The sequence below is a fragment of the Rhopilema esculentum genome, chromosome 3 (assembly GCF_057945365.1).
Source record: "Rhopilema esculentum isolate cy_ngs chromosome 3, ASM5794536v1, whole genome shotgun sequence".
Classification (NCBI taxonomy): Eukaryota; Metazoa; Cnidaria; class Scyphozoa; order Rhizostomeae; family Rhizostomatidae; genus Rhopilema; species Rhopilema esculentum.
Window position 1 is genome coordinate 591,112 of NC_142817.1, and position 20,591 is coordinate 611,702.

General features: G+C 35.6%; 2 protein-coding genes and 1 long non-coding RNA gene across 4 annotated transcripts in view; 2 read left to right on the forward strand and 1 right to left on the reverse strand.

The window, feature by feature from the left end:
* The first annotated feature begins 79 nt into the window (after positions 1-79).
* Positions 80-9,049, forward strand: LOC135692488 (uncharacterized). Its single transcript, XM_065210628.2, has 7 exons — positions 80-356; positions 5,434-5,695; positions 6,188-6,275; positions 6,520-6,597; positions 6,891-6,985; positions 7,715-7,826; positions 8,602-9,049. Exons 1-7 carry the CDS (start codon positions 233-235, stop codon positions 8,674-8,676), a joined length of 834 nt encoding a protein of 277 aa, XP_065066700.1. The 5' UTR covers positions 80-232; the 3' UTR covers positions 8,677-9,049.
* Positions 4,432-20,591, reverse strand: part of LOC148960478 (uncharacterized) — a 28,831-nt gene continuing 12,671 nt past the window's right edge. The window contains exon 2 of the long non-coding RNA XR_016144653.1: positions 4,432-4,589. This is a non-coding gene — a long non-coding RNA (uncharacterized LOC148960478). The remainder of the gene's footprint in view (positions 4,590-20,591) is intronic.
* LOC135692478 (S-adenosylhomocysteine hydrolase-like protein 2) overlaps positions 17,826-20,591 on the forward strand; it is a 39,616-nt gene continuing 36,850 nt past the window's right edge. The window contains exons 1-2 of one of the 2 annotated variants that reach the window (XM_065210612.2): positions 17,826-17,986; positions 18,779-18,957. In XM_065210612.2, coding sequence (XP_065066684.1) covers positions 18,868-18,957 — 90 coding nt within the window. In that variant the 5' untranslated portion in view covers positions 17,826-17,986; positions 18,779-18,867. Of the gene's footprint in view, positions 18,061-18,778; positions 18,958-20,591 lie in introns of both variants that reach the window. The other variant, XM_065210613.2, reaches the window with a different exon arrangement.

Here is a 20,591-nt window from a genome sequence, read left to right on the forward strand (position 1 = left end):
CAACAATCGAATTTATTATTTACGATTTGAAAGAGATTCTGCATTATGCAAATTTCTTTCTTGTTCTTGTTATAAAAAATTAATGAGGAAGAACAAATTTGCCGCCGCCATTCAAAAACAATTGCTTCTATGAAAGAGAGGCTGTTACTTTGACAACACAATGTAAATCAAACCGAGGTTGCCTAATGTGGCTCTCCAGAAAGAGACCGTGGTCTAATGGTTGTTGAAGAAAATGGCGACTCCTTCATATTTGACACATTTATTGAAGATGGAACGTCTGTTGCTCAATAACATATCCAAGCGCTTTTCTGGTTCATTGTGGAATGGAGTAGAAGGTAGAATCCTGGTGACTGCTGGTAAACTTGAATTTGTTTCTATTTATGTCAAACTCTAAATCTTTTTCAGAAAAAATAAGTATTAATTTTAATTACAATACACTTCCCCTCACGAAAGTATTCGGATAGTTTAGAATTCGGTTGCGAATCTGTTGTTAGAGAAATTTGTTTACAAATTTCAAAGTCAGTCTTCATGAAAACTTTTTTGTCAATTTCCTCGAATTTTTTCTTGGAAGTTTTTTTGGCCTTTGATCTATTTATTCTTCAAAAAATAATCTTATCGATATGCAAGCAAAGTCTGTGAAGGTTTTTCCTCAAGACGGTAGCAACCGAAACAAAAGAATTGACTTTTGAGCAGTGTCTAGAAATAATGTTTTATCACAATGATGGGGAAAAGTTATCATTAAATTCCTAGTATCATTAGATGCCAGATTTGAAACTTTGTTGCGCGCCCGCAATATATTGCCTGCGCACACATCTGCGCGCTTTTGCATATTGGCCGTGCAAAATCCCCTAGATCCCTAGACAATAGCATTTAATAGACAATACCATTAACAATAAAGATAACTAAGAGTGTATGATTTCAGGCGCGCAGTCTCAAATTTTCAAAGTAAACTTGTCCGCACAAGAAGCAAAGTTTCCAGTCTGGTTTAGATGCCTAAAGACTGTGTCGCTTTCGAGATATGCAAAGAGATTTGAAAAACAAGAAGTCTAAAAAATTTTTCACTGTTAAAAAAGAGCAAGATCAGCTCTCGGGACACCAACGTCTGAGCGTTCTGCTCTAATCAAATTTGCATCAAAACTTATTTGCATCATTACGCAAAATTGCAAAAAATGTTCATAAACTTTTAAAGGTGTCAATAAATACTGCAAGGAAAATGATAAAGAATTGTGAATGTACCCTCGTATCAACCAATTTCAGCAAGACTTGCAGCGGTAAAGAAATAATATGGCTTTATGGCCCTGCACTGAATGATATGTCTGCTTTCCAAGAAAATTTTTGATCTGATAAAATGTTACCAAATGTCATTAATGTTTTATAATCGATCAGTGGCAGCTCCATGCAAACATTTTTCCCAACTGTTTTCTGTTAACATTTTTCTGTTTACTGTTAACTGTTAACATTTTTACCAACTGAAAGTAAACACATTGTACTGCTCTTTATTCAAAAATATTTGTGTCTCAAGAACCAGTTTGTAAAAAATTACCAGGTTTTATAGGACTTTGCTGTTCTCTGCTTATTTGACATCAGTTGATTTGCGTAAGGCTTATAGCGCAAAGGTTAATCATTTTAACAAAAAATGATAATGGAAAAAAGTGCAGAATTTTTGCAGCATTTTGATGTTCTGGTTTATTTTGGAAGGGTTTCTCAAAACATTATTATCAGTAAGTTAAAAAGTCATTTTCGCCAGCCAAATTTTGTTTTTGTCTGAAAGTTGTTCCAACAACTTGAGACTCGAGGCGAAAATCGTCACGAGTGGGCGATCATCTTTGACGTCACAAGTGACATTTTCTCAGCACGCATTGTGTTTCTCTATAGAAACCTTTAACAAAATGCTGCGGACAAACGCTTATTTTGTGCATGTGAAAGGAGCTAATTTTGCATTTTTGACACATAATTGACTTTTTCAATAGTTTGGGACTCTGAATCGGAGTTTTATTACACTGATTTCGAAACAAATGAAGAGTTTCAGCCGTCTGAGTTTTTGCTACCAACCAGTGCTGCCGCTTGGGCAGACAGTCGTCCCATGGCTCAACAGTGACGATATTGTAAACAAAGAACAGACTGGAAGTACAAACTGATATGGGATTTCTATTAAAAATAATGCTATTGCTACAATCTAAATGAGATCAGGTATCGTAAAACTAGAATTTTATTTCAGATTGAGGCGTCTTTGGCCAGACTGCTTTGTCTGTATGGCCTAAATTGGCTAAAATGCCCATGATGCCCTAAACGGAACTGCAAGTTATTAATTGTTAATATAACATTCTATGATTGTTTTTCAATGTTTTAAACGCGTTAACTGTATAGTGATATTGAATAGTAAAGGCGGGTTAAAAGTCGACTTGTGCGGATTTTATTCCATTTTCACCCGGCGTGAAGGGTTTCGGGAACTGATAAGTTACCTGGCAGTCGAAAGATCTGGATTTACGAAATAGGCTCTCAGCTCTTAGTCAAAGAACTTGATTTCTTAGTCGAAGAAAATGCTGTTTAGCTGTCATAGGAATATCAACCGGCGCATTATATTCTTTTGCAAGCAATTTTGACTTGGGTGGGGGATGGGCTTTTTGCAAGACTAGGTTATTCCCTAGTATCTCAACCTCTGTTAAAATACAATAATCAAGTTCAGTGAAATTATTATTTAGTCACACTCGCAGCTCCCATCAACCAAGGTTTTTTCTTGAATTCATATTTCTGCACCCAAAGCAGGTTGCAGGATCGCTTTTACCCCTGTCTCCACTAGATTTCGTTTGTCTTTTGGCTACTGCTTCAACCCCCTCCCCCCACCCCCCATGTTGCGATTTTTTTGTAATTGTAAAAATAAAAACTTTGAAGAAACGGTATCAGTTTTCAAACAAAGTCGACTCCTTTTTTCACAAGCTTAGAGGTCCTTTCAATGTTTCAAAGCATGCTGGTTCGAAGATATCATGGCATGAAAATAAATTTTATGTGGATATAAGCGTCTTAGCAGACATGTAGCTGGGATTTTCTAGCTTCTATATACTTATAAATGAAATGCCTGACAATTTTTTGTCTTTTCACCGCGGACTTTTTTCAATAAAACACGAAACTTCACTTGTACTTTCACCGTTGCGGTGAAAGCCTTTACAACGGCATTGTTAACATGTCACTTGTGACGTCAACCGAGAATTTTAACAACTCCTGGCGATAATCTTGTTTCCGCTTCGGGAAATTCCCGAGTCCTGGCTGTGACGTATTTGACGGATAAAAGTGCAAATATCAGAAAAATGGCGAATCTAAGAAGAAAACTTTTTCCAGATTTGAAATAAGCGACAAATTTTGCATCGAATAAGCCAAAGTTATTTTTGCGTGTCAGTTCTCCTTTAAGTAGGTCTAAAAGACATTAATTGGTTTTGATTATGCTGAAAGTCACATGAAAAAAATCATGAGCTACTGTATTTCTTGAGAAGACTCACAAAACTTGCTCTCATTAATTTTTTTAGTTGGTAATGCTAAGGAAAGGCTCAAGAGCCTATAGCTAAGCACTAACAAGGGAAAGCAATGACTCTTTTGGTTGGTATGAAGGCAATTTTTTTATTGGATAGAAGGATTCTCCTTGTACTGTAAACAATATGATGAGCTTTATGGGATGCTACCAGTTTTTTTGATTGGCCAATGTTTGAATAAATTGCTCTTAAACTTTTACGCTTTCTTACCATACTGCTCAGTATGTAGATGCTCAGTATGCGGAGTTTGTCAAGTTCACTCCTAATATTTTTCAAAAAAATGCTGTCTTTGACATTATGGTATTTTAGAATCATGTGCATGCCAACATAGGTCTATGGTAAAAAAAGTGAGTTAGTTTTTATGAGCAATAGACTAGAAAATGAATCCAAATTATTGTATAATAATGGTTTCTGATGCCCTATAGGTAAGAATGAAATTTACCGGACTGCTTCTAGCCTTGATACCACCAGGGGCGGCTGGCACCAGAAATAAACTGTTATTAGTCAGTCAAGCAATGTAGGCATGGAGGGCCCCCCCCCCCTTACTCGCGTTTTTGGCAGGGAATTTCAGCTTTTAAACACCTGATATGTTGAGTCTGTTTTCTTGTGGAAAAAGGAAAATAATGTAGACTTGGGGCATAGGTATAGCGGTGGTTTTGATAGCCATAAAAATTAATTCAAAACTACAATCCCCTATTCATTCCAGGCCAACCTCAAAAACAGAGCCTTGATTGCCAGCACAGGGATGGGCTGCTACAAACATGCGATCTAAGGGCACGGCTTACCTTTGATGCCTCATAGGTTTTATCAACATGGCCCCAGCTACTGCGTTATTAGAAATGGCTTTCTAATAATGGGGCCATCAAAGACAGAAAGAACAGACCATCCTGGAGCTCTAAAAATACTTTTAAAAAGACTTGATAATTTTACCTTCTGAAAATCTCCCATCACAAGACCTGGGCACGAAAATAAGTATTTTTTTTTCTTCCCCGCAAAGCCATGGGAATGTCTCGTTAACACTGTAACAATCTTTATTAGAGAATCGAAGTCTTCCTGTAGGCCATCCTAGAAAGAAATGTTAATTGTTAGACTTTTACCAACGGAAAAAAACTTGAGAAACAAACCAGTGCACAGAACCAGTTTGAATTGTGGTAGTTATATTGTTTGCGATTTTGTTTTACGAAGTAAGGTGCATTTCCCGAAATGCATTATTAGACCAAGGAGGCTAATAACATGCAAGTAAACTACACTGGCTTTATGCCCTGTTTTCTATGACAAATATGTCACACAATCCTAATAACGAGGATGTTAGCAAGGGCCATTGTTGACATTTTCAAAGGGAAATTGAAGGCGAAAGAATTTCAATAAAAGTCTATTGACATGCAGAGCCTTGAGCACAAATCCAAATCATTGTGTATGAAAATATAATAATGAAGGCCATTACAAGCCTATAGCTTTGGGAAACTGTTATTAGACTAATAACACTAATAACGCTGTAAGCCGCCCCTGCTTGATGCCATGGTAATTTGGTCCATGTTTTATTTCATACAATTGTTGTCACAACAGCTCTTCAAAATTATTACAATGACCCAGTATGGTGGACAAGACTGGTGAAACACAAATTCCTGTTTTTTTCTCACCTTATCGATCACATGCCTTTCTGGGGAAGGCCTGATATTGCTAGAATCAATTTTTTAATGATGTATTTTTTATGAATAGTTGACATTGAAAATTACACAATTTTTCTGCGTTAACTCTCCACAAAGAATTTTTAATGAGCACTAGCACAAACTCTTCTTGTTTTCAACTATTTTCATCTAGCTCTCAAATGCATAAAATGCCAGAAAATGTGTATGGATTCTTATCAAGCATTGATGCTTTTTTTACATGTTGTGCTTTTTATCTAAAGGATGCAACTTAGTCCATGGTATAAGAAAAACATTCCACACATCAATATCTCTTGATAAAAGGCAGAGCCCAAGAACAGTTGGTATTCCAGCTTGGAGAAAGGCATCTATTGATAGAAAAGAATTTGTTTCAAAACTAAGAAAGCCAAAAAGTGAGGAGACAATCAAAGCTGAAATGCGACTTGAAAAACAAGAAAAGGATCTCAGTTTGTTTACATCTTCAAGAATAAGAAATTTGCCAAAAGAAAAAGAAACAGTAAATAGGTGATACTTTAGTCTTGTTAGATGTTGCTGTGGCTTAATCTATCTTTTACTTTGGTAACCCTTTTTCTAGGATTATGGGACCTAAACAAAAGATGTCAGCCATTTTAAAAATTGCCAGCCTTAACCCTTCATGCGTGGAAATTCCACTATTTTCCCTTTGTTGAATTGATACAATTTTTATCTCTGTTATATGTGTTTTATAGTACAATTCAATGTTTCTTTTTGATAGAAAACCTCTTTCCTTGACAAGCTTACTTAATATATATGTTCCTATGGCATCCAATGTGAAACAGGCTTGAGGATTTTTTTGTATATGTATATTTAGTATTAAGAATTATACAATATTAAGTGTTGTAGTATATGCATATGTTGTGTTATAGTTGTTTTTAGTTATATTTGGATACATGTCCATTTCAGTTTTATATTGATTAGATTAAAAAAAAATCATATGTTATCATATGTTTAATAATATATTTATGTTTGTTTTTTTAGGCTACAGCCAGAGGTTTTCCTTTCTAGAGATGAAAATACAGTTGTGTGCTATCACCCTGTACCAAATTATCCAAAAGAGAAAACAAGGGTAAGAAAATGGCCCTAGGCATCATGAAGAAGTTTGAGTTGGCTTCAACTCAAGCAATAATTCTAAGATATTTGTTTGGTTTATAACATTTTTATGCCATTGTGACAAATCTTTATAAGATTATTCCATAGGATGTACAATGTTGCAGTTTTTAATGAAATTGAAAAGTTCGTCAACAGATTAATGAAGCCTTATGCTTTGTAACTTTTAAGGAAGTGTTTGTGATATCAAAATTTTTTTTCAGTTATCATGGGAAAGACCATCTTGGTTTGGGGAGCCCAATGTTGTCAGTCTTTATAGTGATGAAATGACAATGGCTCAGGTAGCACTTTATGTATCATGTTTTTCAAACTTTTTTCAGCATGCTGATGTGTAACCTTTATGTTCTAACAAATACAGCCTCAGTTTCATTTCATTTTGTTGCTTTGACAACTTTGGAAATTGGAGAAGATTGGCGTCATGGGGAATAATAGCTCTTATAGAGAGAGTCAATGTTTAGAATGTAAGGTTTGTTCATATAATCTATTCCCTTTCTTCAGATTGTCAAAAGAGTGGTTCTGATCAGTAAGCAGGGCTTTATCTTTGAATCATGGTCTGCTTTTTATCTCATTGTAGGAGGATGAGGCTAGAAAACTTAGAGATAGCGACCCTCGACTATGGACAGCTAGCACACTTGGACATATGATGAAAGTAAAACCAAGTATTATTAAGTAAGTATTTTGTTGCACCTTTGCTTGTTTGACTTAACCGTCTTAAGGCATTGTATTGTATGGTGGTAAAAAGAGATGGTATACCTCATGAAAATAGTTTCTATGGAATAATGCTGATGGTGTACCCATTAATGCTTGGTCATGTATTGCTGCAATACAATTGATCACATGAAGTTACCACGCTCTGATTTTGAAAGCTTCCTTCGTCAATGTTAAGCTGTAAGTAGTGGCTGAAATTTTAGTGATATTGCCGACAGCAAACGATTTCTGATGTTTGCTTTGCTTTGCTTTTTGGGCCTTGGCTCCACTGTTAGGTGGAAGAAAATTTACTCTATTGGCTTCTTTATCTTTCATTATTTTCGGCGTTATTTACTTTCGAGCCTAGCTAAAATGTTATTTCTGTTACTCAGATATCTTTGGTTGCTTAATTTTTTCGTTTTTTTAATGGCAGAGTATGCTTGATTGCTACGATATTTTCATGCATCGATCTCCATTACCCTCAAAATTGAAGCTTGTCGAACATCTCCTGCATAGAATGATCCTTGCCAATCTTAATCTTCCTTGGTGAAATAATTCAAGTCTAATGCAGAGAGTACCAACGCGACACTCAGTAGTGATTATTTGCCCAAACAGACACCCTGTGAACACACATTTTATATGCCACTTGACAACACAACAATTCCATGGCTTTAGAATGTAAGAGAGATTTTTATATTTCATTTCTTGCAGCGATAAGATACCGCTGACCTCCGAGCAGCGCTTTGAATTGGAAATTGAAAAGAAGTTGCTTCTGGAATGGGGAAAAGAAAAACGACAAGATTATACTAAATATCAAATTCTGGTTAGTTTGCCACATAGTGCTTATATATTTTGATTATATGATAGTTGTGATAAGTGTTGCAAATATCAGACATTTGCAAAGTGGGATTCAGTTAACTAAAATGGAGGTTTTTTTACTCAGTGTCATACATCTGCGATTCGTTCTATTCACCTAATGCCCAGGGACTGTTCGTAAATAAACCAGAAAGCTGGTTTAAAGGGCATGTGTCGTGAACATGATTGGCTAATGCAATACAATTATCTCTTTTGTTAAGTACAAAGCATGGAATCGAACGCTTTTGTTTTATTAGCCAACTGCTAATGCGAAATATGCCCTTTAAATTCTAAGTCATTCATTAAAAGTCAAAGTGCTTTCAAATTGCTATAAGTAATCGTCTGAGTTTCGCTGTAATGATCTTTGATTGTTATTTACCGATGTTTGTTTCTTAAACTGCCCCATTGAACACTTTAAATAAAATGTTATATAGTCCTTTCTTTTGTCCTTTCTTCTTTTGTTATATGTTTAATATAATTCGTGTTCATTTTCTGTATACTTCAAATAATTGGCTTTATATTATCAAGACGATTTGGCACTTTTAAAGTTAGAAATGATATGGATGCTCTTTCAAGATTTTTGTGCATCGCTATGTAGGTTTACGTTGCCTAGAGCTTCACTGTGCTGTAAGAGCCATTTTCACGAGAGTTCAAATTTCGAAAATCCTTTCTTACTTTGTCGAAGAAATGATTTTTCTTTTTGCCAGATTACCTTTTAAAGCTTTGTGTTGTTCGCATTCTAGGAAATTTTGGATTACATTAGAGAGACAAGGGGAGAAACGGCAGTGAAGGATTATAGAAAGGTATTCAATTTTTAGAGCAGAATCCATGTAGTGTGACTTTTTGGAGTTTGATTTGTGGATGATTAGAATGAACCAACAATTTCAATTAACTCTCGTGATTCCTATTTCTTAGATGTACTTAGAAGGTATAACTACCGACATTTATAGGTAACATAAATCACAATTATACGCTATTAGTGTGTAAGGATCATCTTCAGATCCTTGTTAAACGAAGGAAATATGGAGTTGGAATGCCATGTAAGATCCAAGAGTTGAATTCTAATGGTATGACTGTATGTAGTCCCCTACCTTGAAAATAGAGTTATGTACCTTTACAGTTAGTCATGGTAATTCTAAAAGTCATCATTGTATTTTGAGATAAATGCAAAGATTTTGAGATAAAAGCTGATCTTCGTAGTTTTTGTTTCTTTGCCATCTGCTTTCTTCTTACTACTCGGGCTCAGTCGCTCTTATTCTTTCTTCGCTATTTTCTTTCTCTTGTAACATCTACATTCCGAAAATGCTCTTTCAATTTTTTTCCTGATTTTGCTTCTTCCTTTTGCGTTCTTGGTTTCCTTACAGAATTCTGTTACTTCAATAATGAGTTGTGCCTTTAGTATGGTTTTTCTACGTCATCTATGGTTTATACTGTTATATCAAGATATTTTTCCAAAGTTACCCAACCTAGAAATAATATCTGAACCGCGACAGAAGAGAAGCCTGATTTAGGTAGCTTTTGTTTTGCAAATATCTTATAGATTCTTAATGTCTCCAAGAGCAAGACGATTTTGATTCGCTTTCTTGCAAAAGTCTTTTTAACTCAAAATGTAGTGTTCTTGGTTCTGGGGTTACTAATTCCAATGCTTATAGAAAATTTATTACTTTTTATAACTGAGTATTGTCAAATGGCACATTAGCATTATTTGAAACATTAGCATCATTTGAAATGAAACATAGTTTAACAGGGCCCAAAGATCATGCTTGTGGTACTTCTCTGCTATACTTTTTTAAACTCGTCAAAACTTACCATACATTACTACAAAACTACAGTATCGTGCTTATACTGCACTGTGCCTGATTCAGTAATTGCCGCTTTACCGCTTTACCGCTTTACCGCATTACCGCTTTTTAAAACTTTTCCATGCTGCTTTTGAAGCAAATGATTGCCTTCTGTGTAATATGATGCCCACATAAACAAAAGATATTTAACCCTGAGACATGTCTTTCACTCATGATCCCATGACTGCTTTATCGTTACAAGATGAACCAGACTCCACCACGGCGATAGTTGTGCCTGAGGATTTATTCGAAAGCAGCACCTGGAATAAAACCGCTGAGTTTTGCTTTAAAATTAGTTCGGCATTCAGGACATCAGGGGTGCATTTGCCAAAGTAACGACAGCAAAGTAATTTGGAAATGACATAATTAAGTTTTTCCTACCATTCAATAAGAATTATTTTGTCTTCTTATTCAACGTGCAATAGAAGCAAGTCTGTATCCAGACTTCTAAATGGTTGCAATAATAGCCCTAATTTTTGTAATCGAATTCCATTCATTATTATTTAGCCGTTTCAGTTGATTTAGCATTCATCACATGCATCAAACGTTTCTAAAAAGTTTCAAAAAGAATGTAATTCAGGTTTGGAACTTGGGAGCCATTTGCATCAGTCAGGACAGATGTTCAAGGTTGTGGGCGATGATCTGCTAAAAGAATTAATGTTCGTAGGCTTTTCGGGACGACCCCTTTAGGAATCTTATTTCCTTGCCCAGTTTACAGAATCCAATTTCCCAAAATTATCGGCAAAGTCTTCGTTAGGTTTTTTGCATTTTTGACATCATATTCACGTAAACGAACACGTGCTCTTGGTCGGAGAAAACCTTCTTAAGTAAAAGACAGCAGAATCTGCACATTTTCAAGGAAAAAGTTCTCTTAAATCCCAGCTCTCTGTGATAATTGTCTCTTAACTGTGGTAAGTTCACTTAATTACGATTTAACGGATAACGAAACTAGCCTCCTGCTGACAAAAGACGCTGTAGACGTTTAGGAGTTTAACTGTAGAACTGCCAAGCCAATTAAGAAAAAACGAAAGCAATTATGCGAGTCGTCTTTTTAAACTCACCTGCGCAGCGGCTGAGTTGCAATTGCTACGCAGCGGCTGAGTTGCAATTGCTGTTCGCCAAAGTTACTGGCCGGAATGACGACATATGCAGTGGCGTAACGAAGCCTAGGTCACCTTAGTTCGATAACTAATTGCGCCCGGTCAAAAGGGGCCCCCAATCCCCAAATTATTGTTATCTCCATGTTTTTACGACTCGCTCAAGTTCACCTCATTCCTAAAGGCTTTAGGATTTCTTCTACTGAAGCTTCTACTAGTCAACAAGAAAAAAGATCATTTTTAAATCTTGCTATTGTGTTTAATCTTGTCTACAGCAGTGGATTGGAGTAACTTGCTGTCCCTTGCTGTCCGTTAATAGAGGCCCCTCTCAGTTTTCCTTGAGGGCCCCAGATGCCTCCTTTACGTCACTGGTGATAGGATAGGAATGCTTAATGTTTTAGACTGTCTACATGCGGGGTCTTTTGTGTCTTGTCGGTTATATTTCCCTTTATTTCAAGATCTCTGCTGTGATGTGAGTGTTTGAACAATTTATTTCTTTGGCCCTTAACTTTTTTTATGAGTAAACTCTTACTGCAAATTTGGTGTTGCTGCTGCTTTTGTCGATTTTTCGTTGTTGTTGTTGTTGCTCGGCAAACATAAATATATTTATTTACATAAATATGTATATTTTTGAGTTGAAAAAAGTCATCGTCTTTACAAGTCTGTTTCGTGAATACCTCACACTTTAGGAGATATATCACGCTCTACGTGCAAAGATATTGGGTACTCTACTACGAAAGAATCAACACTCACTCATACTTCTATATAAATATGTATATGTCTATGAATTAACTAAATTCTTATGAATGAACCAATAAATGTGGAAGTATTTACAAAGACTTTAACAAAAGACGATGCCTCACACGGTTAAGACTAAGCGCTCATAATCTATAAGTAGAAACTGGTCGTTTTGGTAAAAACCCTATCCCTAGAGAAGAACGACATTGCAGTTCCTGCTTAGTGACAGGTTTAAGGGTTTTAGGAGATGAATTTCTTTTACTTATGGTTTGTCCGGACTTTGCTGATAAAAGATGCTATCTCTTAAATGAACTCGAACTGTTAGCCCTTAATTTAAAGCAGCTAACAAGCTGGAATCAATTTATCTGGATATTAAGCCAAGAAGACTTAAAATGTCTCATTTTAGTTGCCACTTTTCTATATAAATGCTTTGAAACAAGATTGTGAGAACAGTGGAACAATTCTAATACCAAAGATGTTCAAACCCCATATTTTAATTATTAGTTGATTATATTAATTTTTACTGTAAAATGACGTTTTAATATTACGTAATTTTAATTTTTTCGTCAATTCGTAATTAAAAATTGTACTTTTTCAAATTGAGTTTATATAAACGTGTGACAGTATTGTGACAGTTGCAACAGTAATTCTATCAACTTTTATTGTTATGCTAAGGTTGTAATTAGGTTGAAGGCCAACTTGGCCTAGATACATTTTTAATAAATAAAAAAATATATAGAAGCTAATGAATTGGAAGGTGAGCTAGATATGACATTTTAGATGTGTCTAAATGTTCCAACGAAATTAGCATAAATGGACCAAAATTACCTGACATCGATGGATCTCAAGAGAAGTGTTCTCAAATCTTTGAAACAAAGGTTTCTAACATGAATGATCAATTCAAATTGTCTTGAATACGTCAATGGAAAAGAGTTTTTAGTGAAAAACTCTCATTGCTTTGATGTTTTAGTACGTTTGATTTCACAGAAGGACTCGTCGACGTTGTAAAGTGTACTACATCCATTATCTACTGTCAAAGCTTCCCCTTCCCCCCTCCTACCAAAAATGACCTTATTTTCATTTTCAGGGTCTCCATATGTTCAACAGATTCCTCTTGGCGAGTTTGATAGCAAGTTCTTTTGTCAAGCAGGGGGTACGGTGTCTGGAAACATCATCAACTTTATGCTAGCTAACTTTATGGATTTTAAGCTAAGCGTTGCTAACAAAAGCAGGGGCGGACACAGGGTGTTGCACAAATCGCACGGAAGGCCGTCAGATTTTTAGAATTGTGTTTTTATTTCCAGTCGTTGAAAGTAAGCATTCATTTTTATTTTCATCCTCACAATTAATTCATCCAACTCTCTTTACCCAATAAACACAGGACCGACCTCGGTCGATTTTACACCCAGTGCTACGATTCAAATCAAGAAGGATAAAAATGTTAAAGCACTATCATTGACCGTGAACATGCCACACAACTATACAGGGCTCTTTTTTATGCAAATATTGCACAAAATCTCTCCAATCAAAGTTCAATTTTTTGCATACTTGTGCGGCACAACAGGTCTGTAAAAACTATGTCAGATGTCTGTGTCGCACAACGGCTGGCGTAGGGAGAAAGTAGATGAGGTTGGCAGTTGTGAAGGAGAAGATAATATTTCTGACCAAAAATCAAGATGTTTTTCTTGAGCAAGGTGATGTTAGTTGTTTCTCTTTTATTGTTTAAATAATCGAAATGGTAAAATTTACGGGTTTTTGCCTAGTAATTCCACGGGGCCCCCATCATGGCTCCGCCCTTGACAATGAGGGAGCAGTAAGCGAAACCGCCCTGATCAAAAATGGTTTTTAAGAATGGAGGTCGCAGTAGGCGAAATTTTCTACTCGAAGCTATGAATTAATTATGATATGCTAAGTAAGCATTAATCAAGCTATTGTTTAATTGAGAGTTCTGTTTGGTTCTTCATTGACGTTTTTCTTCGTCAGTTCATAGATGAAACGTGTTTTCGTGGATAACTGTTTGATTTTAGAAAAAATTGCTGTTTGCTTGCAGACACTTTCTACTGATCTGCAGCCTTACTGTATTTTAGGCAATCTCATCAACGTCATTTTCTTTTACCAAGTGTGAATGTCTGATTATCAATTCTCATATGAATATCGGTAATTGCTTTTTTTTAAAGTGCAAGGATTAAAGTTAACGTGGATTTGATTGGCATTTGAGGACCTTGCCTTAAAACACTGTTTGGTATACTGTGCCTTATTCATGTTGTCAGTAAACTTTATGCCTATTACAGCGAAAGTGGTTAACCCAGCTTAATGCAGGGAGAGTTGATTTATCTTTCTTGCGAGTTTGAAAGTCAATGCTTATTCATATTCGATAAAACTCTCAGCTATAAATATTGTAGATTATCGGATGGATAATAGAAAATAGCCTTTACCGTCTTTTAGTTCCATCCGTTCAATGCGGGCAATCTTGTAACGGATCCGTTTAGCATAGCCAATCTTATTTAGGATTCGTTTACTACCCATGCCGGAAAGTTTGCTTTACTACAGGTAATCTTTTTTAGAATTCGTCTATAACAACTAATCTTATTTAGGATTCTTGCTAATAAACCAGATATTTTGCATCCTCGCATTTACTTTAGTGCAATCTTAATTCCAGCGCTGCTGTGTTGATGCTGAAATTTCTTTTCCTACTTTTAGTCAATGTTTACTTTCCTTGGGAAACATAATTTTATATTCTGTTTCTATTGATATTTCCAAAAGCAGAGTCATGTAAACATCACGACCCCATAGCAAAAAATTTGGAAACTTGAGGAAGTTGAAAAAATTGTATTGCCTTTCGGCTTTTAAATAAAGTCAGACAAAAAAGGAAAGAAAAATCAAAATAAAATTTCTAAGCCTCCAGTTTTTTCAAAATGAATGTGTTTGTGTCTGTAAATATGACTGTAATACTGTGCAATATGACTGTGAAACTTAGGCACTAACTGTTTATACTTTATATAGTTTATAAGTTATGACACACTTTTGTTATTAAGTGGCATAAGCATGTAACTTATATTTGCCCAAAGTCTATCTTAAATTGAAAACAAGCTAGAACCCATCAAAAAATGAGGAAGGAAGTTAACAACGGAAGGAACAGCTAGCACGTAGGTTGTTAGTGGAATGACATTTACAGCAAAAAGTGATAATTATGTAAAGAATTGATCATAAATTTTAAGGTTGAAAAATGCGTCGGTTTTAGTCAGGGGTTAATTTGAGGGTTTTATGGACGAGCATGGCTAAGCTAAATGTGACAACGTCCGTAATTTTCTTGATAACTCTACATAATAGACAGGGAATTTTGCATAACCATCTAGCAAACTGCTTAACTGATATTTTTAAAGTTTGAGTCATTAAAGTAAAGGCCACTGATCATTTTAAGTCCTGGGTACATTCCGGCAAATGACCGAAAGAAATGTTTCAGAAAGCGTGAAAAATGCGTAGTCAAAAAAATTTTGACCTTCAAATTTTTCAAATCTGATGATTTTATCAGAAAGAGCTTGCAAATCTGAAAAAAATACTAAAATATCATTGTTGCCTGGCGCAATTTGACGTGCTGAATAGAATAAGATGCAACTCCAACTTTAAAACATCACAAAAGCTATTTTTAGACTTTGTTACTTGCGCCCAGGCTGCTGTTGGCTATCGCAGTAACCTTAGAACTTTGCACGTTGTACAACTGAAACTTTGTTTTCGAAGGACAGTTTGTATACACTCCTTTTTTATGAAAACTGGTAAATTTAAGTTCAGGCTGACTGTTCTTATTTTTTTTCGAAAAAACGAGGCTGGATTGTTCCTAAATTGTTCTTATACTAATAGGGTGTAAGCAATGTGATTGCTAGCTTTTTCACTCTAGGGAGGTGTTCAGGCCTCATTTGCCAACAAAGTGATCAAGGCAACCTTCATTTGCCGACAAATTTGAATATTCGCCGAAAAAGCATCCACACATAGCTTAAAATACTCGTTTTTGAGATAAAACGTTGTTCCAAATTGCATTTTGCAGAAGCTCAGTCTCAGTTTCTTCTTAATTTTTGCTTAAATTTTGACCAATTTCGAGGCTTGTGTTCTTATATAATTGTTCTTATAAAAAGAAAAGAGTGTAAATGAGATCTGTCTTTATGTTTCCGTCTTTTTGGCCATTTCTGCAACCGGATGGAATATGTCAGCGATCATAAACACGAAACATTCAGTGCTCGAGCTGCATGAAAAGTCGAGGCACGCCATTCAAACCAACAAGAACTTATTTTGGCCGACGAGGCACGTCCGTGCCTGTAGGCACGTTAAAATAATGCCTGGTTTTAGTTAATTTAGTTGCCAAAGGCCAGTATGACCTCGTATTGCTCAACTTTTTTGTCAAATAGAGTCCAGCCATTTAATGACAGCGTGTAAGCAGGTATCGAAAAGCATATCATCTTGCATCTTATAAACACGAATCATTTGTGTTAATAGGCACTATTTTAAATGTGACGCGAGACAATCCACAACCAGCTGAAGGGCGTATGGGTTATTTGACAGGTAGCCTTTTTAGATAATAGCACTTAGCTGTCCTTTTTCAATTCAAGGAGCTTTTCCGCTTCTTGTCCCGTTTAAGATTTGAATGATTAAATTAAACTAAACTTTTCGCAATGCCCCATTGGTACATTGTGTTTGTGTATGTGACATGTCTAAGAGCAACGGGCTAAGCAAAGTTATCAAAAAATGCCTTCGGTTGAAGCTTCTTACAGCAGATGTATTCCACAGTCTTACGACAGATGCAGGTCCCCATATTACCATTCTCACAAACTAGGAAAATTTCAATAGTAGCTTAGCATTGAGACGTTCATCTAAGCATTTTCTACCACAGTCATGTTCAAACCAAGGAAAGAAAATGTCACCCAGTAACCCGACCTGTGGCAGATAGTCACTTTGAAAGGGGCGTTTGGTTTAAACTACCATTTTAAAGGTTACAATTAGATAAGCCAACTTTTGCAACTTCTTGATCAAGAAAATTAACAAAAAAGGTTTTAAATGTCTTTCAGAAGGTTCGGAGGGCGTGCCTGCCAGCAAGCAATATTTCTAGAAGCTCCACCCAGTAACTGTTTCGTGCGATGCCCCCCCCCCCTAACAAAGTTCTTGAACCTGCAATTGAAACCACCCTGGATGCCAATCAGGAAAACTTTTGAGATGAACACCTATTTCTTATACTTCGTCCTTTGCGAGTTGGTGGAAAACCCTTTAACGTGGCATTCGTTGTACATCAGTCTTTCAACATCTCAAAAGTATTTTAAGTCATGGCATCAATTTAGATCTTTGATATTTGGCGCTATTACCGTGAATTTTCAATAAGAAATCAAAATTTCGCAAGATTGCTAATGGCATGAAAATAGTTTTACATATGGGTGGGGCATTTGCCTAGAAACATCCTGAAGATGAAAGCAAACTTAGCTTTTCACCGCCAATCTGTCCAAGGAGCATATCTTTTCATAAATTGTTGGGGCCATGCATTTAAGAGTAAAACAACTATTTATCACTGTTGAAGAACTAATTATTTATTTATTTAAGTTATAGCGCTTGAAAGTTTATTGCAAAATACCTTTAATTTGAATACGATTTGAATAAGTTTACAAAAAAAATATCGCACTGAATTCAATATTTATATTCAACTTACATGCATAGTATTGACGTGTAAAGTATTTATATGTGCACATTAAGGTTCCCAAGTGAAATCTTAGGCATTCTTTTCAATTATCCGTTGGGACCGAAAAGATTTTTTCCAGACAAAGGATGGATATTTTTTCTCACCCTGTATTATGATTGTATCCTTTTTACAAAAATTGTAGCGTATCATCATTTTTTGGCATTTTAACTTTCAAAGTATGGCTCTAAAGCATGGATTTTGAAATAGAAACGCATAAAAAAGCATATGAATTATTTATCTTTTGGCCACACCCTTAAAGAGCGAGAAACACCCCTTTTGTCGGCAAAAATCATTTCTGTACCCCTCTGAAATTTTTTTTTGGCTTCGCCCCTAGAAAGCCTCTGCAAAAATCTTTCGGCTTCGCCCCTAGAAAGCAATACCATCAGCAATTGCGAGCTGTGCGGCCATCCCTCGGAACTTCAGATTTCCTCCTGGCCTCATTCTTCGCGAATTTGAAGTTTGTTTGAAACCTGCTGTTCAGGATGTCTTGACCTAACCTGTTCTCAATCCGCATATTGACGTCATAATGCTTCGTGTCCTATCAAATACGGGGGAAAGGAAATATCGCTCGCTTTTATGCGAACAATCATCGCAATACAAAGACCCACTTGCCGCAGAGTTTGACTCATGAAAGACGCAACTTCAACGTGGCCTCTGGAGTTTTGTTTTCAGCCATGGCAATCTTTTCAACTGTTATTTCACTTTAGAAGCTGAAAAGACGCTGTAAGAACTCAAGGTTTGTCTCTAGGTGTATTAAAACGCAATCAAAATTGGGGGAACGCGGGAAACATTCGTCTTAAATATTTCCAGGTGCGTTTGTTTTGGTTAAAATGCCAGATTCGTGATTAGTCATTCTTGACGTAATACCTTTGTAAACTTAAGAAAATAATAGCTCCTAATTTTTTCATTTTTTCGCGTCAGTTTTGTCTATTTTCGAATGCTGCATCGTGGCATTAAAAAGATATGCATTATCATAGCACAAATTTATGATAAAATTTCAACTTGATGATTCTAGCAAAGTCCAATATTCAATTTAGCAGTCAATCTGACCTTAGACATTAGTTAAAGAGATTTGTTGCCCTTCGTCTTCCAACATGACAAGCAACGGGTTCAAAGTTGTCAGGTTCGGTTAGAGTAATCCCCTTTGAAAAAAATTCCAACCCCTTGTCCTTTTGTGTCTCTAGCCACCCAAAAATCGAGTTCCTTTTGAAATACATGATAGAATATTCGATTTGATAGACTATCTTGAAATGTCGTAAGTTCTGATGTGCCCAGCCTGCAGCAAACAGTCTGGCAACAAAGCCAATAGATATTGAAAAATGTATATCTGCGTTGGCAAGGGTTCGACTTGGTGTGATGCCACACAAAACGCGTTTGAAATTTGATTGATAACGTATCTGACCATAACCAATAGACAACCAGGCCCCTTTTTGTTGCCGGGACATGGCTTTGCATATTTCAATGTAGGGATCTTTTTTAAAAATCCAACAATCGTCTCCAAGCTTTACCGGTTTACGTTTATTGACAGCGTTGCCCAGGGAATCCTCCTTGAAAAGAACAAAAGGAGAAGCCAAGTTTGCCAAGGATCCTCAGGCGGGTGGTTAACAAAGATTCAACATGGCCGCCCCAATATCAAGGAAATTATCTTCAACTGCAATCAAAAGCTCTTCAGCCATGAAAAAGCCCCCATCTGAGAATGATGTTATGGTGAGTAATGAGTGGTATTGCTTAAATCAAATCTTTAATACGCCCATTTGCTTTATTAAATTTGATTCGTTCTTTGTCAGATTATCTTCATTTGCCGGTAAATTCAAATTTTTTCGAGAGAAAACCTAAGGAAAGCAAAAGTTTTCAAAAGGCTTACATCGATAAAGAAAGCCAATATATCTTTATATATGATATCTTCAGACTTAATTATGTGGTGTTTATGTTGTTTTCATTACTTTTCAAAACCGAGTACATCATCACCAGGTCGAACTACCTAGGCCTCAAATCTCGGCGACCAGAAAACTTGCCTAATACAATATAAGTATCAACATAATTATCTCAATTGCATTTTGATGCTCGACATCGTTAACGTTAGGTTGATTTTCGGAACAAATATATATATGTGGTTCGTTAGAGACAAAATATTTTGGAGATTTTTTTCACATATTGTGAATTGCATTTCAAAGCATTTAAATTTCAAAGTGGTAAATGTGTCCCACTTTATCCAATATAATTTGTTTATTTTTAGCTGCTAAACCAACTCAACAACTCTGTATCAACTGTTTTCTCAATAACTATAAACATCATCATGGAAATATATAAAGAAATGGGTGACCATTTTAACTTTAATATGTGCAGGTCAGGATGACAGGTTGAAATACAGTCTTGTTTTTCTTAGGACGTACTACTTAGCGGACAGGTCATAGATTCAAAACAATCCCTTGTTGATCTTGATAACGTTGCTTTTACCTGTCATATCAAAGAAAATAAAAACTGAAAATTTAGTATCATTTTATTTGAAAGTAATTCACAGTAGTGACAAATGTGTAGCATTTGCTTGAAAATTTAAGCAAACTAGAACCAGTTTGTGCATAAGACAAAAAACAAACATTGTTTGTTGACATTTAAGTTATTTTGAATTTGCTCATTTTTAATTACATCCTTTGATTATATTTATATTCTGTAAAATGTCATGATGCTTATCTAATTACACAACTAAAAATATGTTAATATAATTCAAATAATACTAAAGATGTATCATTCGATAATTTTTTTTGGAAAGCCAGATGAAACTATTTGACTTTTGCTTTTACAAAATTGAATGAAGGATGTACAAGAAATTACAGGAAATTCAGGAATCTGGTTTAGAAATTTGTTATACTTTTTTAAATATCGAAACTTAGCCATTCAGAGCATCTTAGGCAATTAAAGCTATTTAAAAACAATTGCAAGTCATTATTTATTGCCAAAAGTGATGTTTTCTTTCAATGTAATGTTGCCTTAAACTTAAAGGGTTATTGAAGCTTTGAAGAAACAGAGATCCCAAATACCATCTATTTTGAGAGCAAGTAGAGTTTCAAGAGTTGTGATTTCTGTGAAATTAAATTTATCCATTAGAAAATCGTAACATAACAAATGCTATTTGTTATGATGGTATAAATTTGAGGTTTACACATGTTTCTTTGAAATACAAAGAATGCAGCAATGGTATTAGAAGTGAAACCATTTGTAGTGAGGGATGAAGATAATTTTGTTAATTGATACTTCATAATGAAGACTTTGAATAAATCCCTACCACAGTATATTCAGGGACATAGTGGGTCAATGTTATCCTCGAAAAAGGTTCAGCCCAG